Genomic DNA, 14,596 nt, shown 5'->3' on the forward strand with positions numbered 1-14,596 from the left:
TTTATCAAAATTTTACTTCTAAAAAAAAGTTTGTCAAAATTTTATTTCTATAGAAAATTTTGTCAAATTTATTTCTATAGAGAATTTTGTCAAATTTTATTTCTATAGAAAATTTTGTCAAAATTTTATTTCTATAGAAAATTTTTTCAAAATTTTATTTCTATAGAAAAATTTGTCAAGATTTTATTTCTCTAGAAAATTTTCTCAAAATTTTATTTCTCTAGAAAATTTGGTAAAATAATTTTATTTCTCTAGAAAATTTGGTGAACATATTATTTCTTTAGAAAAAATTTGTCAACATTTTAGTTCTATCCAAAATTTGTCAAAATTTTATTTCTATAGAAAATTTTGTCAACATTTTATTGCTATAGAAAATTTTTTCAAAATTTTATTCCTATAGAAAATTGTGTCAAAATTTAATTTCTATAGAAAATTTTTTTATTTCTTAAAAAAATTTGACAAAATTGTATCTTTATAGTAAATTTTGGGAAAGTTTGATTTCTATAGAAAAATTTTATATAAAATTTTATTTTTATAGAAAATGCTGTCAAAATTTTATTTCTTATAGAAAATTCTACAATTTTTGGTAGAATTCTACCTTAGCGTATTGCACCACCGACGGCTTTGTCATAAGAACGTCTAACGAATATTTTAAGACTTTTCATGGCGAAAGAAAAACGAAAGCCGTTCATGAAATCATGAACGCCCATAGACGAAAACGTAAACATTCCGTTTTGATTTTTCGTTAACGTATCCGTTTCATTATGTTCACGATTTTGGAATGTAAGTTTTCCTATTAGTATTTAAGTAGAATTGGTTTGGGAGTATATGTTACAGAAGCGTTTGCATTTTTTTTGAGGGTGTACATTAGATGGAAATCTCTGGTTATACAATTGCTTATAATTAGTTGTTCCCCAAATGAAACAATCATCTTTGATCAATGGGAATGTCGCGATAGGTTTGCTTAAATCATATCTGCATGTTTATGGGTAATTAATAGCTGCAAATGAAAATACTTATGCTGATAACAAGCAACGATGGGGGATTTTTCTGAATGCTAGATTCGAAAATAGGGATGTGAATTGTTTTATAAAATTGTTATATTGAATTTAATAATCCAGAGAGGGATTTAATCCTTTATAAATGCAGTATATAGTAGAGGTGTGCACGTAGCACGAAATTGTCGTGACTCATGAAAATTTTCATGTCGACGGCGTGAGTGTGCGTGATTAACAAACCAAAATGTCATGCGTGAGCGTGAGTCACGAAAACAATATCCTCGTGAGTGTGCATGAGTAACGAAATACGCTCACGAAAATAATCCAGCTCTCCAACATAATACGCTTAAAAGTTCAATTCATTTGCAATTTTAGTGACACCTAGGATGTTAGGAGTTTAATAACGCTCACGATTTTAATCGTGCTCATCATGTCAGACACGTCCCTCAGGTAAATTACTCATAAAATTATTCGTGAGTCACGACATGTTTCGTGAGTCCCGATATTTTTCGTGAGTCACGACATTTTCGTGCTGAGTCTGCGTGAGTACAAATTTTCTTTTCGTGAGTGTGCGTGAGCGTGTGACCCACCAAATAATATCGTGCGTGAGTAAGATTTTTTCGTCGTGCGTGTGCGTGAGTAAAATATTACTCACGTGTACACCTCTAGTATATAGCAACCCATGAGAACAAATTCGAGAAATATTTGAGTACAATATGCTATGATGTAGTAACATCATAAAAAGTAAGTAAAATACATACTACATCTTGTTATGACAAGCAATGATGATAACTTAGAAGAATAATGGAAAACAACATGTCATGATGGAATGCATATGAAAGCTAGTTGAATTCAAAGATTGCTCAAGCATCTATTTGTCGAAGTTATAGTAAAAGTAAGTAAAATACTAGAGTTTTTATGACAACCAATGATGATAACTTGGAGGAATATTTGAATACTGTACTATATGAAAGCAAGTTGAATTCAAAGTTTGCTCAAATATCTATTTGTCGCATCTATAGCAGAAAAATAAACAAAACAAATCTAGTATATGATAACTAAGAAGAACAAAATAGAGGAATTATTGAATAGAACATACTATGATGTAGTAGTATGTGAATGCAAGTTTAATTCAAAGGTTGCTCAAATGTGTAATTATCATAGTGAAGGAAGAATCGAATGTGAAGTAAGAGTTAAACTGGGACTGAATCGGCAACGTAACCTTCTGGAGAGTGGTTCTATAAGCTTAGCCTACAAATAAATATACATACATCGTCTGCATACATAAACAGTTTCCCATATAAATCCAGGTTCTTTATATCATTGATATATAAGGCGAAAAATAATGGGCCTAGTACGCTTCCCTGTGGCACTCCATATTGAACCGTATACATGTCACTCCTATATCCCTTAATCTGAACAAATTGCCTACGATTATGTAAGTATGACTCAATTAGACGGTTTTCATTGCCACACGCGCCATATGAATGAAGCTTATCTAATAGAATCTTATGGTCAATCATATCAAATGCCTTTGTCAGATCATACAAGATTCCCGCAACGCCACTATAGCCATCATCCAGTGCTTTACATATATAATTTTGGACATTTATTGTTGCTTCTTCGGTACCATATTGTTGCTTCTTCGGTACCATAAAGGGGAGAGTCGCTAATAGAGTTTATTTTGCGTACTAATCTGGTAGTTTGCAACAAGGGAGATGCCCCAACCTTTGTCACTAAAAACAGGCAAGAGGTTTTGGACATCACCTTGGCCTCGCAAGAACTGAATGAAATGATATCTGAATATTACTCACGTGTACACCTCTAGTATATAGCAACCTATGAGAACAAATTCGAGAAATATTTGAGTACAATATGCTATGATGTAGTAACATCATAAAAAGTAAGTAAAATACATACTACATCTTGTTATGACAAGCAATGATGATAACTTAGAAGAATAATGGAAAACAACATGTCATGATGGAAAGCATATGAAAGCTAGTTGAATTCAAAGATTGCTCAAGCATCTATTTGTCGAAGTTATAGTAAAAGTAAGTAAAAAACTCTAGTATATGACAACCAATGATGATAACTTGGAGGAATATTTGAATACTGTAATATATGAAAGCAAGTTGAATTCAAAGGTTGCTCAAATATCTATTTGTCGCATCTATAGCAGAAAACTAAACAAAACAAATCTAGTATATGATAACTAAGAAGAACAAAATAGGGGAATTATTGAATAGAACAGACTATGATGTAGTAGTATGTGAATGCAAGTTTAATTCAAAGGTTGCTCAAATGTGTAATTATCATAGTGAAGGAAGAATCGAATGTGAAGTAAGAGTTAAACTGGGACTGAATCGGCAACGTAACCTTCTGGAGAGTGGTTCTATAAGCTTAGCCTACAAATAAATCAAAACAATGTTGGAAATGTGGCGATTTATTTTGCAATATAGTCTCCTCTAATTTGACCATGGTGCGAATCAGCAGTATCGCATGTAGGAGTAAGCCCAATTTTGTCAACATTTTATATAGGAATAAAATTTTGACAAAATTTTCTACAGAAATACAATTTTGACATAATTTTCTACAGAAATAAAATTTTGACAAAATTGTCTATAGGAATAAAATTAAAATTTTACAAAATTTTCTATAGAAATAAAAATTTGAAAAAATTTTCTATAGGAATAAAATGTTGACAACATTTCCTATAGAAATAAAATTTTTACAACATTTTCTATAGAAATAAAATTTTGACAACATTTTCTATAGAAATAAAACAAAATTATCTATAGAAATAAAGTTGTGACAAAATTTTCTATAGAAATAAAATTTTGACAAAATTTCTATAAAAATAAAATTTTAATAAAATTTTCTATAGAAAAAATATTGACAAAAGTTTCTATAGAAATAAAAATTTGGACAAAATTTTCTATAGAAATAAAATTTTGAAAAAAAATTTTCTATAGAAAAAAATATTGACAAAAGTTTCTATAGAAATAAAAATTTGACAAAATTTTCTATAGAAATAAAATTGTGAAAAATTTTTCTATAGAAATAAAAATTTTACAAAATTTTCTATAGAAATAAAATGTTGACAACATTTTCTGACAAAATTGTCTATAGAAATAAAATGTTGACAACATTTTCTATAGAATAAAATTTTATTTCAGATTGATTATCGTTGACCTTTTTATTTTATTTGTAAGCAATACTTCGGCTATAGGCCGATTAAAAAACATAGGATTGATGTTTTTATTTAAGTTTTATTTCCAATATTTCGGTTGACTTCGTCAAAACCGTTTCAAGGATGTATTCTGTTGTGCACAGCTTCACACTCTGTTTTACACTCTGTTTTACTTGGTCACCACCCAAAAATAACATTTTGCTCTTAAAACATGTTTGAGGTGATCATATTCCTTCTCTGTGTGTGTAAGTTCATCCGAGACGTTGGTAGAGAACACATTTTGAATGAAGCGTTTCTTTTTATCATATTCATGCTATTCGGAAATAGGTTCACCATTCACATTTAACTCGGGAAAAAGTGACCATTTCGAAATCCCTAATTCATCATGGTTCATTATACATCTCATATGTCTTGCTTGTAGAAGCTTATATATTAGTCTTCATTCAGACATTAAGTCGCGATGATCCTCTTTGGATTCCGATTTCTTGGGATACTGATACTTAGGGATATAGTTAATGCGGCCATCGTGACAAAAGAGTATTTGGTAATACATAATTATTTAAAAATTTTTTGGAATTTTTTTTATTAAATTAAAATTCAACAGGATCCAAGTGATATAGAGGATACAGCACTTATGTGGAAACATATGTTCATAAAATTGAATACTGTTTTAAGTGAAACGGAAAAGTTAGGTATTGGTTTGGCTGAAGTTACTAAAAGGTATTAATATATACGAAAATATGTAAATTTTTGTAAATAGTTAGTATGGATTACCTATTTTGCAGATTGGATGAATTACATGAACGGTAAGTGGAAATGCTAGATACGATTTTTTAGATCTCAGTAGATAAGTTCTTTTTTTTATTTATATAGAAAATTTCGTCCAAATTTAATTTATATAGAATTTTTTTTCAAAATTTTATTACCATAGAATAATTTGGTCAAAATTTTATGTCTAAGAAAATTTTGTCTAAATTTTATTTCTATAGAAAATTTTGTCTAAATTTTATTTGTAAGGGAAAGTTTATCCAAATTTTTCTTCTATAAAAAATTTTGTCAAAATTTTACTTCTATAGAAAATTTTGTCAAAATTTTAATTCTATGGAAAATTTTATCAAAATTTTAATTGTATAGAAAATTTTGCTAAAATTTTATTTCTATAGAAAATTTTGTTAAAATTTTATTTCTATAGAAAATTTTGTCAAAATTTTATTTCCATAGAAAAATTTGGTCAAAATTTTATTTCTATAGAAAATTTTGTTAAAATTTTATTTCTATAGAAAATTTTATCCAAGTTATAATCCTATGGTTCTAAGGGATTATAATTTGGATAAAATTTCGTTTGTAAAACAAAAAAGAAAGTCAGTGCATTGTCGTGAGACCAAAGATTTCATGTCTTTCAAATACGAGTACTTATGTTGCTTAGCATAGAAGACACATTTCTCTGATATAAAGTTTTTTCCCTTGTCCAAAAGTCGATGTCCTTATAAATATTCGATACGATGGGTATACTAACATGAAAGAATTTTTTTTTTTGGCTAAGTTCAAATTGACTTCAATATTATAAAAAATTCTTCAAAATTAAGGAAATCGTCTTAACCTTTGTTGACTTGTTGTATCTTTTCTACTTGAAATATAGAACAATTTCTATTTGAATTCGAGTCTGAATTTGGAAATTTAAGTTGTCGAAGAAAATAGCCGGAAAAAACTAATAAATTTAGATTTGTTTTTTTTTTTTTATTATTGCAAGATAATTCAAAGTACTCTGAATTAGGGAGTTATATATCAAAAGCTTCGTGGCTTGATTAAGTTTGTATTTAAATTTATAAAGCACACCTAAAACCGGCGATATTTTTGTCGTCACATTACGAATGTGTCAATCCCACGATAAGTTTGATTGTAAATACAATCCCAAATACTACTTCTGTTATTGTCTTCCCCCCTACATTTATAGTAAATGTAGATTCAAAACGTGTATGTGGTCTAAATCTTATGAGTTTTGTCTTTTTCTCATTAATAAAGAGTTTGTTTATACGCATGAATTAAAAAATTAATGCTGCATTTCGTTCCATATATGGTCTCAGCACTGTCTCATGTTTATATGGATAAAATATACATACATCGTCTGCATACATAAACAGTTTCCCAGATAAATCCAGGTTCTTTATATCATTGATATATAAGGCGAAAAATAATGGGCCTAGTACGCTTCCCTGTGGCACTCCATATTGAACCGTATACATGTCACTCCTATATCCCTTAATCTGAACAAATTGCCTACGATTATGTAAGTATGACTCAATTAGACGGTTTTCATTGCCACACGCGCCATATGAATGAAGCTTATCTAATAGAATCTTATGGTCAATCATATCAAATGCTTTTGTCAGATCATAGAAGATTCCCGCAACGCCACTATAGCCATCATCCAGTGCTTTACATATATAATTTTGGACATTTATTGTTGCTTCTTCGGTACCATATTGTTGCTTCTTCGGTACCATAAAGGGGAGAGTCGCTAATAGAGTTTATTTTGCGTACTAATCTGGTAGTTTGCAACAAGGGAGATGCCCCAACCTTTGTCACTAAAAACAGGCAAGAGGTTTTGGACATCACCTTGGCCTCGCAAGAACTGAATGAAATGATATCTGAATGGCAGGTTTTAAGTGAACACAGCTTCTCAGATCATCGCTACATCAGTTTCAAATTTGATGTTCATATCACCAAGACCATATTTCCGCCAAATGTTAGGAAAGCTGACTGGAATAGGTATAGGGAATCGTTCAATATGATGATACCGGAAATAACAGAGACAAATATGAACAATGTGCAAGATATCGAACACGCAGTGGAGCGGATTACTAAGGCTTTCAACATCTCACTGAAAGCTGCATGCCCTAGAGGAAAGCCAAGGGGGAAACATCGACCACCATGGTGGTCTACGGAATTAAGTAATATGAGGAAATCCTGCAGGAAGCTCTTTAACAAGGCAAAGTCCACCAGAGCCCCTGAGGACTGGGACGCTTACAAGAAGAATCTGAGAGGATACAAGCGAGAACTGAGAAAGGCTCAGCATAACTCTTGGAATGATTACTGCAGCAGTATTGAGAATACGTCCGAGGCTTCCAGACTACGGAAGGTTCTAGCATCCACCAACTCCGCTCCAGGTTTCATTAAAACATCGGAGGGCAATTGGACAACGTCCAGTGAGGAGACGCTGGAGGTACTATTGGACACACATTTTCCTGGAAATCAGACGTTTGAACCATGTACAGGCGGTGCCACAGTTGCTCAGCGGTCGTTTCCTGTCGAGGAAATTGTATCGGAAACTAGAATAAGATGGGCGCTAAATAGCTTTGGACCATTCAAATCCCCCGGACCTGATGGAATTACTACGGCGGAGTTACAAGCTGTAACTGACAAAATTATCCCCTGTTTGTCGGTGATATATAAAGGATGTATCAACTTATCATATATCCCAGGAAAGTGGAGGGAAACAAAAGTCGTTTTCATACCTAAAGCGGGAAAAGCCTCTCACTCGAGGGTGAAGGATTTCCGACCAATCAGCTTATCCTCATTCCTACTTAAGACTCTGGAGAGGATGATAGATATGTATCTTAGAACTAGCATCGATTCAAGTTTGTTCTCGAAACGACAGCATGCATACTCGAAGGGCAGGTCTACTGAGACCGCACTACATGAACTAGTCAGCTTTATTGAAAGCTCACTATCTGTCAAAGAGTACACAATCGTGGCGTTTCTAGACATCGAAGGGGCGTTCAATAATGTCCATCCGAGCTCGATATTAAATGGACTGACAACTCTGAATGTTGATCCATGTATACTCAGGCTGTTAGACGAACTGCTAATGAAGAGACGTATTTCAGCCACACTAGGACAAGCAAACATACAAAGGTATGTGAACAGAGGCACTCCCCAAGGAGGAGTTCTATCACCTCTTCTTTGGAATGTTGCTATAAATAGCCTTCTGGTTACTCTAGAAAAAGAAAGGATCAAAGTGGTGGCATACGCAGATGATGTGGCTCTGACAGTCAGGGGAAAATTCCCATCCACAATCAGAGATATTATTCAGAGGACCCTCCGGATGACTGAGAAATGGGCGACAGACAATGGTCTTGGGGTAAATCCTGCAAAGACAGAATTAGTCATGTACTGCAAAGATCGCAAAACTCCCACGGTTAGGCCTATTTCCTTAGGGGGTATTGAAATTCCCTTTGGTGATTGTGCAAAATACCTTGGCGTTATTTTGGACAGCAAGCTGAACTTTAAGCTTAATATTGAAGAAAGGGCGAGAAAGGCAACTGTAGCTTTGTACTCGTGCAAAAAGGCAATAGGAAAAAAGTGGGGACTAAAACCAAAAATTGTGCATTGGCTATACACGGCAGTGGTTAGACCTACAGTGCTATATGGTGTTGTAGTCTGGTGGCCGGCACTTCAGAAACCGACTTGTTTAGATAAAGTTCAGCGTATGGCGTGTTTGTGTATTTCAGGCGCATTCAGCAAGACAGGAACAAATTCCCTTAATGTCATGCTGCATCTATTGCCCTTAGACATTTTGGCCAAACAGTCAGCTGCAACAACGGCTGTGCGGTTGCGCGAACTATCGCTGTGGTCGGAAAAAGGTTACGGTCACAGTTCTGTCCTCAAAATAATGCCAGATGTGCCTAACGTAGTGGATTACACTTTGGCGAGTCCACTTTTCGACAAAAAGTTTGAGACTCTAATCCCCAACAGTGAGGCGTGGTGCACACAGACCCCGGGGAATAAAGAATATATAGATTTCTACACTGATGGCTCCAAATTGGATGGACAAGTGATGTTCGGAGTATATTCTAATGATCTGGAACTTCGAATAGCGAAAAGATTACCTAATCACTGTAGTGTTTTTCAGGCTGAAATATTAGCAATAAGAGAGGTGGCGAATTGGCTGAGAAGTAATGTTCCAAAAAATTTGGGCATTAATATATACTCAGACAGTCAACCTGCAATAAAATCCTTGGACTCTGTGTTCCTCAACTCGAAAACGGCCATCGACTGAGCAGTTCAATATTCACCTAATATGGGTGCCTGGCCATAGGAACATACCGGGGAACTGCGAAGCGGATGAGTTGGCAAGGCTAGGGACTACCTTACATATTCCAGGGGAACTAGAATCTGTTGGTATGCCTCTGGCTACCTGCAAGCTCATGCTGCGTGAGAAGGTTGTTATGATGGCAAATGTTCGATGGGAGAATTGCAAGGGCTGTAACGACACCAAACAAATATGGCCCCATTTAAACTTAAACCGTACACTAGATATGCTAGTGTTCTCGAGACGCCAGATATCACTCCTGATATCTGCTATAACGGGTCGCTGCCTGATAGGCGATTTTGCAAAAACTATTGGTGCGAAGTATAATGACTATTGTATGAGCTGTCATGATGCGGAGGAAAAGGAATTAATAAAACACCTCTTGTGTGAGTGTCCTGCATTTTGTGTAAGGCGTAAGCAAATTTTAGGGGCATATAGCTTCAGATTACTAGCGGACCTGGAAAACGTTAACTTAAGCAGTCTGCTAATGTTTTTGGAACAATCTGGTTGGTTCAACAGAAGAAAATAATCGAGAAGGTTCAACGGTTAAAACTAGAAGTGCCCATATGTAATAGGTACTTTTAGTTAATGTGGTATCACAATGGACTGAATAGTCTAAGTGAGCCTGAATCTTAATCGGGCTGCCACTTTAACCTAACCTAACCTAACCATAACCTTTCCTGAACCCATATTGATATTCATAAATACAATTGTTCCGCCCAAAGAACATGGTAAGCTGACGATGGAGTATTCTCTCAAAGATGTTATTTATTGTTGGAAATACCGAAATAGGACGAAAATTATCAATAGATGTGACATTCTTCTCCTTCGCTATAGGAATGACTTTATGTATTTTCAAAATATCGGGATATATTCCACTACGCACAGCACTATTAAAAACACCAACCAAATCAGTAGTATCATCTAAAAAAATACGCGAATTAAATTCTTCCACCGTATTCAATGAATTGAAATTGTCCGCAGGATGTGTATCAATCTTGTTTTTCAGTGCCAGAACTGAGTTTAGTAAATAATCATTAAGCCTTTGTGCCTTAACAGAATCTTCCCGTATTAAATCACCGTCAAAATCAGTCACTTGAATAGAATTGTTCTCACTTCTCCCGAGAGTCCCATTCAAAAATTTCCAAGTCTTTCTGGTATCATTCTGAGTGGAGGATATCTGATCCATATAATAATTGTTCATAGAAGTTCTATAAGCTCTCCTAATAACATTGCTAGTTCGTTTCAATCGTTGTTTTATGTCCTCACTACTGGGATATTTCCTACGTTGTTGCAACAAACTTTGCTTATACGCAATTAATTTAAATAGGTTTCCATTGACCCAAGGTGTAAGATCAAGACGCAAATTTCTTTTCCTTTGCCTTTCAAAAGTTGCAGAATCCACAGCAGATTTTACGGAATAAATTATATTGCTCCTATAAGTTCATGGGTTCCCCGTACTCGCCATCTGACCTAGCTGATTCTGAACACAAACTAGAGGTCTGCACAATTCCATTTGTAAATGCAGAGTACACGTGTACTTGCTACATGAGTACATCTATTTGAGAGAGTCGCAAACTATTGGTACACATTTTGATGAACACCAAAAGCCACGAGTAACTTCTTGTTGCTACTCTGATGTCTTCACTACCAACAATCACATATTATTCTTTCTCTATTATTGAAGTGTACTCAGAGTGATCACGTCGAGTATGTTGCGAGAACAAAACTTCATAGAGTACTCCATGTACCACGTGCAGTTTCAGAAATACAAAAAAAACAGTTACTCTCCATAATATATGTTTTGGTTTGTTATAAAGAACGGCAAACGTTAAGGTAAGTGTGTGACATACATAAATATATGAAATATGTGATATACATACATATCTATGATTAATAATAATGGAAAGTTTTGCTTCGCACATAACTGAGAAATACTTGTGGTACCACGTGAAGTGAAGAGAATCCATGTTGTACTTTTTCTCAAGTACTTACATTTTTATTGTTCCTTTTTTTCGGAACACATATTGTTTCGGATAAGTACTTGGTGGTAGTTGACAGGCAAGTGTTCTCTTCACTTCACTACTTGCGCTCTGAGAGAAAGACAGTGTATGTACTATATTCGACAGCGAATTGCATACATGTAGTGAAAAGTTATTCGATGCAGACCTCTAACACAAACCTTCAGCTTGGCATAGTCACAAACCGAATAATTTGCCCTTACAATATCCTGCAGTCGCCCACCGTTATCAACTGACAAAAATAACATATTATGATCCGAAATTGTACATTCTATATTTAGAAGCAATACTTAAAGGTTTGCATATATTGGTATAAACATGATCAAGACACGTAATTAACTTATGAAAGACGAGTAATTAACTTATGACAATTATTGAAATTATACGCCAAAAGTAGATTGAATATATTTTCAAAAGAATTATCATTGAAAGCATCGATGTTCGCGTCACCTAAGAATATACAGGGTGTTCTGCCATGGCAATTTAATAAATTATCCAAAAAATCTGAAAAAACCATGTAAGAACATTTTTGTGATATTTAGAAGGATATAATCGTTATTGGTTCACGAGGAAGACCACAATCAACTATCTTCACTGAAACATATTCAATAAATCCTTCACTCTCACATTTGACTTCGGAATATCTAAGTTCATCGCGTATAAAAAGCGATGTTCCACCATAACCGTCATATCGACAACAATGAAATGCTTTGTAGCCAGAAATTTTATAAACTTGAACCACGTTACTATGAAACCATGCTATTACATCTGGTAAATATACCAATTTAGAAATTTTCTCTTTGAATTTATTGAATTTTGTGATAGAAGATATGCTTCTGATATTTACAGAAAGAATATTTAAAGTTTTTTTTTTTATTGTTTTGTTTTGAAGATTCAAGTACAAGTGTTTTCCTAGATTCAAGTACACAAGGAAATCATTAGTATAAAGACACAATTTTTGGAACCGGGCATGCTTTTTTCCCAGTGTGTAGGTGTCTTTTCTAGTAGATTAGATATACCGGGTATTGTAGTGACCTTAAATTAATTAATTTTTAATTTAATTTGAATTTTTCTTTAGTTGGTTTAATTTAATTTGTTTTACAGCCAAGGAGAGCATAAAACTGAAATTTCCAAATTGGCGATTAGTCTTCGAGGAATTCGTCAAGATTTGAATAAAAAGTAAGTTCGATATTATGTAGTTTAATAAAGGGTGCTTTTTGTAAGTATTGTCTTTTTGGCAACACTAGTTTAAATAGCTGACGCACAATTATTCGTGAAATACTGGCCGAAATATTCCAAAGAGTATGCCAAAATTGGATGGGCCATTTGAGGCACAGTCGCACTCATCATTCAAAAAATTAATTATATGGATCTTACTATATTTGTATTATTTTTTTTTTAGTGTTTCCTGCAGCTGATAAAAAATCACCCTATACATAGAAAAATATATTATTAGAAATTTTATTTATTTTATTACACTGAAAAAAATATTGTCGTGAGGTCAAAGATTTCATGTCTTTAAAATACGAACGCAAATTTTGCTTAGCACGGAAGACGCAATTCTCTACCATAAAGTTTTTTTCCTTGTCCAAAAGTCAATAAACTTTTCAATGAAGTCGTATTGTCCTTATAATTAAGTGATTTCACTTAAAAATGGGTATAATAACTTGAAAGAAAAAATGTTTGGGCTAAGGTCAACTTGACTTTAATAATTCAGAAAAATTCTTTAAATTTAATTTAATGAACAAATTGTTGCCTTTTTGCATCTTGACTACAAAGCAAAAAATCGTTCAAATATAGGGACATATTTTTCAACACTTCATTTTAAAGACGTTTATTACTTGAAACATAGCATAATTTCTAATGGAAGTCAAGTCTTAATTTGGAAAATAAAGTTGTCGTTAACTCGTTTTTAAAGGACTTTGATAGCATATGAAGAAAAAAGGCTGAAAAAGCGAAAAATTAAAATTTGCTTCCTAGAAGCAAGTACACAAAACCCAAATTTAAAAGAGAATTGTGTCTTAAAAGTATCCTTACTTGTATTCTCCGCTTCTTTGGCTCGGAATCAATACCAAAATTTTTAAAGTAAAGACAAAATCTTTGGAACCGGGCATGCTTTTTTTCAGTGTAGAAAGGGAAATCGGTCATTTATATAAATTGGGTAAAAACATTAATCTAGAATTCGAATATGATATTTTACAAATACATATAAATTTAGGTATTTCTTGTGTATTTAATCAAGATCTATTTATTCTTCTATATACAGACATGGAGAGCAAGTGAATCACAATGTCAAAATACTAGAAAAAATTGATGAAATAAAAAAGAATCTTACCGAAAAGTGAGTACACTGTAACTTTCATTTATTATTTTTTTTTAATATTTATTGATTTTTTTTAATATTCTTATTTTTATTTGAAATATTCTTAGGAAAGAAGATAAACAGCAGGATATTTATAATATGATGCTGAATTTTGAAGAAGTTTTGCAAGAGACTAATGAAAGGTAATTGGTGAAATGAATGCCTTAAATTATAGGGTTTTGTTTTGGAAAAAGCAATGAAAATTTCTTGCACAGCTGTTGTTGATCAGCTTGTTTGTTTGAAATATAAAAATTAAGAAAAATTAAAAAAAAAAATTGTGTAGTAGTGCAAATTTGGATCATCTCCAATACATTTAACATGGACTTGTCATAGGACAGAAATACTTGGTTTTCGCATCCTTTGAATTTTTTGAAGTCATGTCTTGGAGTTCCATTTAAATGGAAAAAAATCTATTTTCTTATTTAAAACAAATTTGGTACGTGTTGTCAGTATATGTTTTTATATCCTGCGCCACACTGTGAAACAGGGTATTATAAGTTAGTGCATATGTTTGAAACACGCAGAAGGAGACGAGATAGACACATGGTGTCTTTGGCAATAATGCTCAGGGTGGGTCCCTGAGTCGATCTAGCCATGTCCGTCTGTCCGTCCGTCTGTCTGTTAGCACATTTTTGTGATCAAAGTCTAGGTCGCAGTTTAAGTCCAATCGCCTTCAAATTTGGCACAAGTATGTGTTTTGCCTCAGAATAGAACCTTATTGATTTTGGAAAAAATCGGTGCAGATTTACATATAGCTCCCATATATATCTTTCGCCCGATATGGACTTATATGGTCCCAGAAGCCAGAGTTTTACCCTAATTTACTTAAAATTTTGCACAAGAAGAACAATTAGTATTATAGTCAAGTGTGTCAGATTTTATTGAAATCGGTTCAGATTTGGATATAGCTTCCATATATATGCTTTTCCG

The 14,596-nt window shown here is 33.3% G+C and overlaps 1 protein-coding gene across 1 annotated transcript in view; it reads left to right on the top strand.

Moving 5' to 3' along the window:
• Positions 1-4,628: 4,628 nt before the first annotated feature.
• Positions 4,629-14,596, top strand: part of LOC142224027 (uncharacterized) — a 28,001-nt gene continuing 18,033 nt past the window's right edge. Inside the window, exons 1-6 of the mRNA XM_075293836.1 lie at positions 4,629-4,735; positions 4,796-4,911; positions 4,977-4,997; positions 12,409-12,483; positions 13,571-13,645; positions 13,735-13,809. Of these exons, the coding sequence (XP_075149951.1) occupies positions 4,652-4,735; positions 4,796-4,911; positions 4,977-4,997; positions 12,409-12,483; positions 13,571-13,645; positions 13,735-13,809 (446 nt within the window). The 5' untranslated portion in view covers positions 4,629-4,651. The remainder of the gene's footprint in view (positions 4,736-4,795; positions 4,912-4,976; positions 4,998-12,408; positions 12,484-13,570; positions 13,646-13,734; positions 13,810-14,596) is intronic.

This window comes from Haematobia irritans, chromosome 2 (genome assembly GCF_050003625.1).
Source record: "Haematobia irritans isolate KBUSLIRL chromosome 2, ASM5000362v1, whole genome shotgun sequence".
Lineage (NCBI taxonomy): Eukaryota > Metazoa > Arthropoda > Insecta > Diptera > Muscidae > Haematobia > Haematobia irritans.